The sequence below is a fragment of the Hyposmocoma kahamanoa genome, unplaced genomic scaffold, assembly GCF_003589595.1.
Source record: "Hyposmocoma kahamanoa isolate Upper Pololo Valley unplaced genomic scaffold, ASM358959v1 82, whole genome shotgun sequence".
Lineage (NCBI taxonomy): Eukaryota > Metazoa > Arthropoda > Insecta > Lepidoptera > Cosmopterigidae > Hyposmocoma > Hyposmocoma kahamanoa.
In genome coordinates, this window is record NW_020654133.1 from 211,800 (window position 1) to 226,229 (window position 14,430).

General features: G+C 39.2%; 1 protein-coding gene across 1 annotated transcript; it reads right to left on the reverse strand.

The window, feature by feature from the left end:
* Positions 1–484: 484 nt before the first annotated feature.
* Positions 485–14,140, reverse strand: LOC113234233 (chymotrypsinogen 2-like). Its single transcript, XM_026469532.1, has 4 exons — positions 14,068–14,140; positions 7,149–7,247; positions 5,322–5,512; positions 485–910 (listed from the first exon to the last, which is right to left on the reverse strand). The coding sequence occupies exons 2-4, from the start codon at positions 7,210–7,212 to the stop codon at positions 809–811; spliced, it is 357 nt and encodes a 118-aa protein (XP_026325317.1). The 5' UTR covers positions 7,213–7,247; positions 14,068–14,140; the 3' UTR covers positions 485–808.
* Between the last annotated feature and the right edge of the window lie 290 nt (positions 14,141–14,430).

Here is a 14,430-nt window from a genome sequence, read left to right on the forward strand (position 1 = left end):
TCACTTTAAGATGCTCTTTTATTTAGTACAGTCAAGAATACGTCAAGCTAGAAACTTTGTACTTTGGAGCGTTCTTTCGTAAGCGGCATAGAGTTGGATTTAAATCTCATGTGTCAAGCTTGAAGTGCTCTTGACCCTGTACATTGTCAGTTTGGTACTACTACTATGAAGTCAATATTATCCATTGTCTTTTTTCTAATCTAGATAATTATGTTCGTACCAGTATAAATACAACACAACAATAAGACTGAAAGTAAGAAGAAAGCTAATTAAGAACAATGTTTTATACCAACAAGTTTGTCAAGTTAGTCGGTATACAACATTAGGTTCTTATTAATTTAATGTATCAATAAATTATGTTGCGAGTAGATAATGCCACTATATCTTTATTATATTATAATCTTTAAGGAAATAATTCAAAATATAATCTATTTTTACAATTAATTCCATTTTATCGATAAACTTAATATAAAATTTACACTGTCCCATCCCTATGACTTTGATTGCGCCAATCAGAACGTAGCACCCCGCTTCACCGTATCTCAAGTAGTTGACAGAATCAATTCCGTTCAAAAAATGAAATATTAGGCGTATAGCGGCTGTACCGTCGATGTTTAAACGGTACACTCTCAAACACAGTCTTTATAAGATAAACTCGTGCGACATTGTAGTTCCTTCTAACTGGTTGATGACTTTATCAACTCAGGCAGCCGTGTTGTGGCATTGTGGCTAGAAATGTTGGTTTGTTTCCAAAAAGAAATATACGCGATTTTTAATCGAAAAAGTACTTATTTTGTTAACATGTAGTTTACATAAGTGATTGTATCCACTCCAAGTGGGCCGTAACTCTTACAAAGACAGTCGGTGCACCGTCTTCGCATCTACCAGGAGAAAATGATGTGACGCCGATCTGAAAATATTGAATCGATCTAAGTGAAAGCTTTTACACTTCAAAACGTAATTTTTAAGCTACTGCTCGTTCACTACGCTGACCTCCCTGAGAAGAACGAGCAAGAAACTCTAGGAATTGCTCTTTTCACATAAACTTAAATGCTATGGAATACACTTTGAATCATATTTGTGTGGAATCTAGAATCACGTAGTCATTTCATGCATCTTTGTCTAACATCTAGTCCATAATTTTGTAATATGACTTTTCAAGCAAAATTTAAACTTAGGAAATGATAAACTTAATATATGCTCCGGAGTCTTATTGTAAAAACGTATACAGTATGGGGATAAAAGAATCGTTTACCTTAGTTAAACGAAATCGAATGACTTTGGACTTAGTGAGAACTTTGTCGGGTGTTTCCTGGTTTATATTTTTATGTGTTTACACATCCGCGGCTAAGTGACAAATGGTCAAACATCCGTTTTAAATAGCAAAGATAGAGCACAAAATTCTCTTTTAAAAACGATTAAAATCAGTTAAAGTCTTCACCAAATAAGAGGCCAAATTGGACAGCTAATGAAGGCGATAGCATGTAACTTTGAACGTGATCAACGAAACAATAAACAAATAATTATTAGCATAATTGAGTTAAAAAATATATATAAATTTTATTGAAACATTACGTAATATGACAAAACATAATATTTGAAGTATTGTTTTGGCCTAAATTCCAAAATAAAATGCAATTTTGAGTTATTACAAAACGTCCTGAAAACAGTTACGTCCTCAAGATATTTTAAAAAAATAATAGTGTTGTAAGCAATTCATCGCCGAATTTCACCGAATCACCTCGATTTCTCGGAAAAAATATTAAAAAAATATATATGAACATTATTTGAGATTATTTGTTGTTCACAATACGAATACCAATACGAACTCACTTAAAACAGCCTACAATAATGCCACCAGGTCTTGCAAAAGAGCGTACATCAAAGCGGATGCTCAGCGCGTCGCACGAGTTGGCCAAGAACTCCTGACGCATCCCACTGGTAGTCGTAGCTACTGGCGTCTGGCCAGAGCCGTTGCGTCGAACTTCTGCCAGCCCTCGCTGCCCCCGCTGAGATATTCTGACGGCAATCTAGCCCACAAGCCGCAAGATAAAGCCGACCTCTTGGCAAATCTGTTTGCGGCTAACTCCAGTCTCGACGACTGTAACGCACAGCCACCAACTCTACCTCACTGTGTCTACACGATGTCTGATATTCGTATCAGACAATGCGATGTGCGTACGCAGCTGCAGTCTCTCGACGTCCGGAAAGCTAGTGGTCCTGATGGTATCCCAGCGATTGTACTTAGGAACTGCGCAGCTGAGTTGACCCCCGTGCTAACGCGACTGTATCGTCTGTCACTCTCTTCAGGTCGTGTGCCGGACTCTTGGAGAGAGGCTAATGTGCAACCAGTTCCCAAAAAAGGCGACCGATCAGACCCGCATAATTACCGTCCCATAGCCATTACTTCCATAATATGCAAGGTTTTAGAGCGGATCCTTAACAAACGACTGACCCAATACCTAGAAGATCACTCCATGATTAATGATCGGCAGTATGGGTTTCGTCCGAAACGATCAACGGGTGACCTTCTAGCGTACTTATCGCATATTTGGGGTGAGGCTATAGACAAACGTGGCGAGTCGTTGGCTGTTAGCCTCGATATAGCCAAAGCGTTTGATCGGGTCTGGCACAAAGCTCTTCTCTCCAAGCTTCCGGCGTACGGTTTGCCAGCCCAGTTATGCAGCTGGATTGCCGATTTCCTTCGTGAGCGGAGAATTCGCGTCGTTTCTGACGGCAGCATTTCGAGGTTCGTGAATGTGAACGCCGGCGTACCGCAGGGATCCGTCCTATCTCCCACGCTTTTCCTTCTGCATATCAATGATATGCTTCCACTTGGGAATATTCATTGTTATGCAGATGATAGCACTGTTCATGGGGGATATCACGGATTCCCCGCAGCTGGGCGCGCCGATACTGACAGAGAGCGATCTGATCTTGTCGTTGAGCTCAATAGGATATTGGACCTCATCTCTGCATGGGGATCTAGAAATCTTGTTGAGTTCAACGCCAAGAAAACACAGGTTTGCGCGTTAACAACAAAATTGTCGCCGTTCCTTCCCATGCCTTCTCTGATGAGCACAGCACTTTCACCTCAGAGCAGTTTTACCTTGCTCGGTATGGAAATCTGCTGTGATTTGAATCCAAGGAGCTACATCGAATCTGTGATCAAAACAGCCTCACGGAAACTCGGAGTCCTGAACAAGGTGCGACGTTTTTTCACGCCGGACCAGTTATGCCTGTTGTACAAAACACAGGTCCGGTCTTGCGTTGAGTATTGTTCGCACTTGTGGGACGGCTCTGCCAAGTACCTACGCGATGCCTTGGATAAATTACAGCGTCGTGCTACTCGAATTATAGGCGACGAAGAGGTCTCATCACGCCTTGAACCTCTGCAATTTCGTAGAGATGTTGCATCGCTTAGCGCCTTTTACCGCATGTACCATGGTGAGTGCTCTGAAGAGCTGTTCAACCTCATCCCCCCTTCCCCGTTCCTGCTCAGAAGCACGCGTGCTGGCCTTCGTAGTCACCGTTTCACTACCTGCCGCATTCCATCGCGTACTAAAAGGTTCGGTGGCTCCTTTCTCTGCCGCACGGTTGACAAATGGAACTCCCTTCCGGCACATGTCTTCCCTCCCTCTTATGATATGGGGCCCTTCAAACGCACACATTCAACATAACGCACACATTCAACATAGGCACACATTCAAACGAGGCGTGAAGAGGCATATTGTAGGCAGGCAGGGTGGAGGTGGCTAGTGCAGTGAGGATTTCATCGCTGCACTAGGTTCCTCCGCGTTTGGATACCACTTTCCACTTAACATCAGGTGGAGTGGAGTCATTTGCCTGTCATGTATATAAAAAAAAAAAAAAAAAAAACATTGACAAATTCGAATTTATTGCCAGCTGAATAATTGAAAATTTATGAAATTCTTGGTTTCTTGGTAATTTAATGTTTTTATGTAGTTGTTTCATCGACGAGCACCAAATTCTCGTAATAAACCATTTATGAATATTATAAAATCAAAATTAAAAGAATTGGATACAATCATAGCAACAACAATGAACCGAAAAATAATCTAAACAAGCACAAACTCTTAAAATTCGAATCTAATTCTCGTGAATATCGTAAAATGCGATTTTAACCGATATGACTAGTCCACACCCCTATTCGCGTCACGATGACAAGTGTCAAATTTGTCCTCTTATTTGGTGACGACTACAACGAGTTCGACTTATCGGAACTTACCCTAACGATGCTTACACTTGAAATATCATTAAACAAGTTCAATGTTCTAAAACTGGGTCATGGCTTTTTATGAGATCTTAAAAAAATATTTTGTCACTTAGCAGCATTGACTTACAAATAAATGGACGACGGGTCTAATACAAAAACCACCAAGAAAATGTCCCAAGTCAACCTATTCGAAATTTAAATTGTAATGTCATCGCAGTATCGCGCTGTCAGTAGAACAAATGAAGACTAAAGCGGAGTTTGGCGCTCTGTATACGATTTTAGCGCCTTACAAGTGCGGACACTTTTTAGCGCGGACCCGACGTCCATATAATTGTAAGTCAATGCTTAGCAGCGTTTTTGTTGTGTAATCCATTTTAGACTAACATGAGAAGCAAATTTGCAGACAAGGGTAACGTCCGGACAGGCTACGGTAATTGGAGAACATGGGTTTTAGATAAAAGTACAAACTACACCAAAAATATTTGTTGTTCTGTTTAATGTTATACAAAGGCAGGAAAGGCCCGCACATGAAGAAAATTTGCTGTCTTTTCTGTCCGATTAGAGCATTTTTGGCGTCTGCTGGTGGTACCACATACATGAGCCGGATCGCGAGCCTACAACATGACTGTTTGCATTTATAGTTTTTGAAAGGTTCAAGGTTGTATGCGAAAGAGATAGAAAGTCCCGATTATTTTCAGTAAATCAGATAACATTTTTGAAATAATGTTATGCAATTTGTGTTATTCGTTGTATCACAAATATATTTGTTGTACGCGATTCATTGTACAAACGTAGATAATTTGTGGAGCAACTTTTGAGAAAAATTACGGTAATTTTGTTAAAAGAAATTGTTATTTCGTTTAGAGTTATTTTAAATTGATGTGCAATCAGTATTTTTGTTATGTAAACCATATTTTTGTTAATAAATGAACATTTTCGTTGTAAATTGAGAAATTAGCACAGGTCTAGTCTTGATGTATGTGTTTAAATTATTTTTGATACTAGTTTTGTTAGACAGTTGTTTTATTTGTAGTGACATATTTTCTTCTTACAACATTGTTAACTGTATGTCGATGGAACTTACCAGGTAATATTTCTTACACCATTTATAAGCCAGCGGCCCCCCCGAATCTCCGTAACACGCAGTCCCCCCATTTGCAAGCGCGCAGACGAAAGACGGTGTGACATACTCAGTGCCATAAATTTTTTGACAGTCTATATTTTTCATCACGTTTGATTCCTTGTAACTTTGTTTTCCAAAAGCGTGCCGATTATCTAATAAACAGAATAAAATTTCACTTTTGTTATAATAATAAATGAAAGTAACACATAATTTTTAACCGACTTCAAAAAGGAGGAGGTTCTCAATACGACTGCATGTATTTTTTTCTACGTATGTTACGCGACAACTCCATTTGTGACGCGACGACGATTCTTTTTTGTTGGAAAGAGGGTACCTCAGTAGTGGTTGGTCCCATTTGAAGAAAATATTCCTTCTCTCTATTTTCTAGATAGGTACCGTAGCTGTAGGCACGCCCACTGCCCGACGCCGAAAAACGACGTCTCTCCAATTCCCAATAACTTAAGCGGCTGGAGGGACCTGAGGATATCTAGCTTATCCTCTACTAGCTTTCCGGGCTAGTGCCGGAGACGCCAGTCGCAGTGTCTTGCGACAATGTCCGGACATAGCTTCCAACTTTATTAACAGTAGAGCTCCTTGTGAAAGAGTTCGTCCAGGGAAGTACTGCCACCTTACCTACTTCTGCCGCCAAGCAGTAACGTCAGCATTACTGTGTTCCGGTTTAGAAGGGTGCTGAAGGGGTGCTGCTGAAGTTACACGCACATGGGACTTGTCAACTTATGTCTCAGGGTGACAAGGGCAGTGGGAGTGCGCCTCAGATCTTTGCGATTTAAAGTTCTGAGAGGCACTGGAACACTTGTTATACAAAAAAACTCAAAGGGCACTCACATGGCCCGCACGTCTCCTCGCTTCAGGCCGTCAACTAGACCGTTACTAAGACGGGCTAACTGCGCACGAAACAGACGCTCCTGCCACATGCTACCGGGGCAGACAAACATGTCCGTCCCTGCAGCTCACCACAAACCCCAGCGAGTCCATATCCAAGTCCGAGTCCATCAGAGACGCCCGTAAAGGCGTATCACTGGCGGAGGCCTTGACCCGGACGTTCGCTGTACCCTGGTTTTGCCATCGAGCCCGTAGTCTCTCCGGAATACCCTATATCACGGGTCGGTAGATAGTGACTAAGGACCATAAGGGAGGCGTTGGGGGAAGCACCCGCGTCACTGATTTCGTGAGTATATAAACATTCATTATATCATTTGATTTAGTCTATTATTATATAAACTGCCTCCGTGGCCAAACGGTTACCATGCCGGACTGCCACGCAGAGGTCCCAGGTTCGATTCCCGGGCCGGGAGAAATAGTAGTATGGCCTACAATTATTTCTCTCGTGAGTTTGTAAAGAGAGAGTGTGGTGTAATTTGTGGTTGTCTATGTGTGTGTCCATGGCACCCGCGACACAGGGTTTCCCTAGTGCGGGGCTATGTTGAGTGTGTGCGTTATTTATTTATTTATTTATTGATTCACTCTTCGTTATCAATACGTTCAGCCGGCGGTGAATTAATAAAGTCAGTTCATTGCAATTATTTCGTTTATCCACATTTTACAGTAATTAGTTCGATAGTATAAAATATGGATCAAGTTACAACGAATTTGAAATGTGCGATTTTTGGAATTTTGCTTATTCTTTTGTTAACAGGGACATGTCCAACTTTAGAGTTATGAGACATAAGCTTTAGCGTGTGAGAATCATTTACGCAATAATGCGACAATAGAAATCGTGAATATGATTTTCATAAATGTAAATACAATACAATACAAAATACTTACGAACATCTCTAAAGCCGTAGCCGATGACAAAGGCTTTGCTGTGAGCAAAGGATGATTTCGACATTTCTCCTAATGGCAAATTTATTACGTTTATTTTGTCTGCAAAAAATAAACATAACATTCAAATAATTGTAACGTTTTCATTTTGATTTGGTTACCGGCTTTTTTCCATTTCCATGGGATCTCCTCATCATTCTGCCTTCTTGGTGACAATAGGATTGTTACAATGTAATGTACAAAGGAGTCCCTTTGCACATTTTATACTTTTTTCTGGTTGTCATGGTGACGGTGTTATGATTTATTCGTTAATGTATTGTGTCAAGTGAAAAGTCGACTTATGTTTGCGGAAAATACTTTTTTAATTTGTGATAGGCGAAACGAACCCGGACCAGCATCGTCGGCGTCAGGGACCTCGAGAGTATACCCTTCCAAACAAAAAAAATTCAATAGCGGTCCACTATTAATGGAGAAATCGGTATGAACACTGACATGCCTATAAAATTTGAGGATTTTCCTCGATTTCCATGGAAACCCTCATCAGATTTTGACTTGGTGACAATGGAACCACCACGAGAGTGCACTCTTTCATACGAAAAAAAATAATTTCAAAAGCGGTCCACAATTGACGGAGAAATCTGAAAACATACATACATTACAATTAAATAATAATTATAATATCGAGTTCTTAGGTTTTCGCGATTGTTACACATAGGAAATGAAACTATTATTCCGGATTTAAATCGCGTATTTTAGCTCTACTAACTTCGGCTTGACCTTTCGGAGATAACTATCATCCCATTCATGCGCAAGTTACCTACTCGCTACGTCTGTGAGAGAAGAGCAGTGCGCGGGGATCGCGGGGAGCGACCCAAGTGTCCATGCGTAATTACTAGTGTATTAACATCTTTTGATCCAGTAATTAAGTGCGAATCGGTGTTCGCCGAGACGGAGATTGAAGTTGCAAAAGCCCTTCTTTTTGAATCTGTGCCAACGGCTTCTCAAAGAAAAGTTGCGCGCCGAAAAGATGGACAAACAAAAAGAAACATTGAAGACATAATTTCTTTCTTCAAGGAAGTGGACCCAGATTGCATTCCAATATTTGTGGCCCGCGATTTGCAAAAACTGCAACCAATATCAATTGATCATATTGACGCAGTTACTGATGAAGGATATCATCAAAATGCGTGACGACATTAATAGCATTAAAGACAACTATGCGACGATTTTACAGTTGCAAGAGTTACAGGCGGACTTGGAAAACCTAAAATTGTCGTCGATAGTTAATTATCATCATAACATCAACAAAAAACCAAGGAATCAATTTTTATCCGACAGTGGCCCGATAGGTTTGACGCCTATAAAAATAAACGACGATTTTGAAGGTGGCACAACAAAACCAGCTGATACCAATGGAATGCGCGAGCGCTGCGAATATCCGCGTAAACCATGTCCATCGCGCTCAAACACAGCATCTCTGGAATCGCTCGCACCTGTCCATTGTAGTGCAAGGGAACAAGCGACGGCTACGACGTCACTGCATGTTGGTGGTGCACTGCGTCCCATTCATGCGATGAAGCGAATTGATCGCGGCATGGAGAAGCAACGTACTGCGAATAATGTATCGCAATGAGTGTAGTATGGCGGAAATGGTACGGAAGGAGACTCAATGGAAATCTAATAATCCTACTTCAGAGTGGATATTAGTTCAACGAAAGAAATTAAGTAATCGGTTTATTGAATACACGGGCAAAGCTGTGACTAACCCTGATACGATGTTTAAGGCTGCGGAGATCAAAATACCTTTGTTTATTTCCAATGTAAACAAAGATACGTCAGAAATGGATATTTGTGAATATGTGCAAAGTAAAACCAAAGAGAAAGTCACTATGGAGAAAATAAAAATGAAAACACATCGTCCCTACAACGCTTTTAAAATATATGTATCGAAGCACAAATTAGATCTTTATCTAGATGACAACTTATGGCCAGATGCTATAAAATTTCGTCGCTTTATGCACTTTAGGAAACGTATGTCAATAGTGGAGAAGAATCAGTCCCCAGGTTCTAATAATTTGAATACTTCACATGGATCAGACGTTATATAATATATTGATCAGTTTTAATTGTCAAAATGTGAAACATAACATTGACTGCGTGAGATCGTTGTGTGACTTTGCGGATATTGTGGCATTGCAGGAAACCTGGTTGACGCCACATGAAATACCATTTCTTGGTACTATTCATCAGAATTTCGAATATACTGGAAAGTCGTCAATGGATCTGTTAACGAGTATGATGAGAGGGCGACCTTACAGTGGTGTAGCACTTTTAGCGGAATAGTGCATTTCGTAACGTGTCAGTGTTAAAATCTTCTAGTGACAGAATCGTGCGCAATGAAAGCTGAGTGTAGTGATTCTCGCGAGATCCTAATTTTGTGTGTGTACATGCCAACAAACAAGCTCGATAACTTACCCTTGTTAACACAATTGTTACGTGAACTGAATGCAATTGCGTAGGTAGGAAAGTAATGTTGGTAGTATGATTATTTTAGGCGATTTTAATGCTGACCCATACAAGGACTTTGGTGTGGAAATGCTGAATTTTTGTGCGGACAGACAGTGGGTATGTGCTGACATAACAAGAATGGGATTATCTTCTGCTACTCTCACATATGTTAGTGAAAGCAATGGTGCGAGGAGTTGGCTGGATCATAGTAAAGTCGGTTTGGCCTATTATCATAGATACTCAAGTTTTGTATGACATTTATCCATCTGACCACTATCCTTTATTGATTGAGTGTAATTTAAATTTAATTAAAGCCAAACTTAAATTGGATGATTCTAAGGGGAACAATATTTTGTGGGGGGTAAGAAATTGTGATGAAATAGAGAAATATAACAAAATCTGTAATGGACACTTAAAAGATATTAATTTTCCTCGTGAATTGTATAACTGTGCAGATAGAATGTGTGATGACGTTAGGCATAGTGATGTAATAAATAAATTGTATAATGATATTGTACAGGTTATAAAAGATGCTTCGGCAAACCGTTTTAAAGGAAAAGTAAATAGAAAGCAAAATAATGTGCATAAAGTTGTGATGGGTTGGAGGGCTTATGCTTAGGCTTATGCCTGTGGCAGAGGCGCACAAACAAGCTAAATTAGACTTTGAAAAGTATGTATCTTATGGTAAACCAAACAGTGGACCAATGTATAATAAAATGTGTCTCAGCCGTTAGACTTTTAAATCTAGGCTCAAGTTCTGTCAAAACAATCAGGAGCAAATTAGACAAGACATGATTGCGTCACAACATGCTTCAAAACAGTTTGACAAGTTCTGGAAAAGTACTAAGAAATTTACTTTAAAGCCAAGTATGCCAGTCAGTGTTGATGGTTGCAGTGCCCCGTCAAGTATTGCCAATGTTTTTAAGGACCATTTTAAGGTCGAATCTCCACTAGATTCCTGTGGGGGGCCCAGTGCTGAGACTTGTCATGTCAAGCAACCTATATATATATCTAGTAAGGATGTTTTGCAATTAAAAATATGAAATGAGGTAAGTCTCCAGGGCATGACGGGTCTCAACATTGAGCACTTGCAACATGCAGGTCCACACATATATATACTTTTGTCTATGTTGTTCACTTGCTGTCTGAGACACACATACTTATCTCCGGACCTAATGAAAACTGTTGACATACCTCTGGTTAAAAACCGTACAGATGATATTGCAGATAAAGGCAACTACAGACCTATTTCCTTAGCAACTGTGATAGCAAAAGTTTAAAACTAGATTTGAACTTAGATAAGATAATTGATAATCACCTTAGCAGCCGTATAGACTTTGAAGACGCTCAGTTTGGTTTTCGGGATGGTATGTCAACAAAGTGCTATACTGGCGTTAAAATACACTGTAGGCTATAACTTAAAGAGGAAGACACCTATATATGCTTGCTTCTTAGATTTATCAAGAGCATTTGATTTGGTCTCATATAACATACTCTGGTCTAAATGAATAAACATTGGTGTCCCTCTTGAGGTTGTAGGCTTGCTGTCTCATTGGTATAACGGTCAAAAAAATGTTGTTAAATGGGCGAATTCCTTTTCTAGCGAATACACGCTTAAATGTGGTGTGAGGCAGGGTGGGCTGAGTTGTCCTAGACTTTTCAACATATTATGTGAGTCAGCGGATCGGTGAGCTCAGGAGCACAAATGTTGGCTGTCGAATAGACAATATTAGAATTAATAATATCAGTTATGCCGATGACATGGTGCTGCTGAACCCATCGATCAGTGGTCAGAGAAGGATGCTGAATGTGTGTGAAACTTATGCCGTGAAGCATGGATTAAGGTACAATGAGAAGAAGAGTGAGTTTCTTGGTTTTAAGTATAAAGTCCTAAATAATATTCCACCGCTTCTTCGAAATGGCGTACCCTTGACTCGTATCTCTCAGTTTAAGCACCTAGGACACACTATTAGTGAAAATCTTGGAGATGATGATGATGTTCAGAGGGAGCGCAGAGCGTTGTCGGTACGCGATAACATGTTGGCACAGAGGTTTCCAAGGTGCTCTGTAAATGTAAAAGTAACTCTTTTCAGAGCTTACTGCTAGAATTTTTATACAGATGCACTGTGGACCAACTTCACACAGCGAGCGTACAACGCCTTACGTGTAATGTACAATAACATCTTTAGGGTTCTGTTGAGGATTCCTCGCTTTTGCAGCGTCTCTGGCATGTTTGCGGATGCGTGTGGTGATAACTTTTACGCAATCATGCGCAAAAAAGGCGTCACAGATGTTGCGATTGCGTGGGAGCACCAATGGTATCCTAAAGATGATATCAGGAAGAATGGACTCTGCAGTTTTGCGTAGGTTCACCGAGTTGCACGTGAACTTATAATAATGTATTAATAATAATAATGTAATTTAATTTATTATATTGTAATTGCTCTTCTTGTTTCTACTAACATAGCTTGTAAGATTGTTACTAACAAATATGGACTAATTGGTATCTCGGAACTTCGATTTTTTTCCCCCGGGAACGGAAGGTTGCACATGTAGTTCCAATTTTAAAGACCTATTAGCATTCTATCTAGTGTAGCTAAAATTTTTGAGAGTGTTATTTATGAGTACGTGTACTCACACATTAAGCCATTCATATTTGACAAGCAACATGACTTCATCAGATTTAAATCCACAATTAGTAACTTACCGGAATATAAGCACTATCTCTGTTCTGTTTTCACTCGTGGGGGTCAAGTTCAATATATACAGATTTCAAAAAAGCCTTTGATAAAGTAAATCACAACCTTCTTTGTATGAAATTAACATCATTTGGTATTCATGGTAACCTTTTGCGTTGGGTACGATCTTATCTTGACAATAGAAGTCAAGTTGTATGTATTAAAGGGTTCTTATCTCCACCTGTTATTATCTCTTCTGGCGTACCCCAAGGTTCCCATTTGGGGCCTTTATTTTTTATAATATTTATTAATGACATGATTGTAAAACTTCGTTGCCCCTGTCTATTGTGCGCAAATGATCTAAAAAATTTAACACTATCTCTAACAGTGATAATATCATTCTTCAAAATGACATTGAAACTCTCGCTCAATGGTCCCAAACAAACCTTATGTACCTGAACGTTGATAAGTGCTTAGTTATATAATTTACCAGAAAAAGTAATAAAGTAATTCATAAATACTCTCTATATAGACATGTCCTGCAACGCCGGGAAGTAGTTAGAGACCTCGGTATATTGTTTGAAGAAAAATTGACTTTCAGAAATCACTTCGATCATATGGTTGGTAGGGCCTACCAGACGTTGAGCTTTGTGAACCGTGCTACTAAAGCTTTCAAGAAACCGTATAGCTTCATCCATCTCTATAGCTCATTGGTAAGAAGCGTTCTGGAGTATGGTATAGTGGTTTGGTCACCTTACTACCATGTACATTCCAACAAGATCGTAGATGTACAGAGAAGGGCTCTCAGATCTCTCTTTTATTGATTGGGTCATTGTCGTCGTCAGATGCCTACCTACGAAACCAGACTATCTAAACGCAACCTAGTATCACTCAGTGTCCGTCGAACATGTATGATTTAATATATCTTCACAAAATCTTACTCTCTTACCTTGATTCCGCTAAATTATTGGCTAGTTTTAATATTAACATTATGTACAACCCTCGGCGTCTGAAGGCTTTTGTCCTAAATGTTTTTAAAAACAACACACCTTTTTACAATCCCATAACAAGAATGTATCGCCACATATAATGACCTTCTTAAGGACAATAAACAATTAGATATATTTAATTCTAAGTTTCACGTATTTAAAAAGTCCGTCTCTGATGTAGTGCTTGCAGTTACACTATAAAAATTAAAATAATAATTTAATAGTAACTTCATTTTAACACTTTTTATTTTCTTTCTTTTTTGTATTTTCTTTTATATATTTGTACCAAATTAAATTTTGCAATTAATAATTAATTGACAGTAACTCTCCTAAACATGTTGTATGTACACGCTCCTGGTTGGCATTCTGGTTCAAATCTAGTTTTAAACAAATTAATGTCTTAATCTATTTTGGATGTCGACTGTTGTGTTCGTCTAATAAATTAAAATTGAAATTAAACCACGATTAAAAATATTTATCTGCCTTTTTGGATAAATATCGAGTAAAAATGGATAAACATGGATATTTATCCATATTTATCTTTCTACTGAGTATTTATCCCAATGATATTTATCCATTACCCTTCTCTAGATACGCTAATACAAATAGCCATTTGAAATGCCATCATAAAATATTTGAAATAAAAAACACTGTTTAGGTACAAGTATCGCATTTACATTAATTCGATGGTTATGGATCGATATGTTCGGCATTAGTGTTAATTAAAGATAGAAATTTGATACTCACTAGATAAGGTGATCTTCCTCTCAGTCTTTATTATTGCTATGTCATTTCGCGGCGGGTCTATTTGAAATTTAGGATGGACCTATAAAAAAAGGACACTATATTGTAAAGATTATCAAGTGACCAATCGAATAAGTCGCGCCTAGTGGTAAACGAGATATCTACCCATAAAGGTGGTTTTCCACCGGCGACTCGAGACAAAACGAGACGAGAATTGAAATCTCGCTGGCCAATTTCCATCAAAAATTGCAATTAACAACTTGCGCGAGCTCGTGCCAGCCATTACGGTCTCGCGCAAGCGTTCGCGGACTCGCGCTGTGATTGTGAATAGTGAAGATTCAGAGCTGTTCAGTTCATCTAGCGATA

Coding starts and splice junctions, on each gene's coding strand:
- LOC113234233 (XM_026469532.1), bottom strand. CDS start 7,212: ATGTCGAAATCATCCTTTGCTCACAGCAAAGCCTTTGTCATCGGCTAC. Junction 5,513..7,148: donor CTACGGCTTTAGAGATGTTC/GTAAGTATTTTG, acceptor TCTGTTTATTAG/ATAATCGGCACGCTTTTGGA. Junction 911..5,321: donor GGTGTAAGAAATATTACCTG/GTAAGTTCCATC, acceptor CAATATTTTCAG/ATCGGCGTCACATCATTTTC.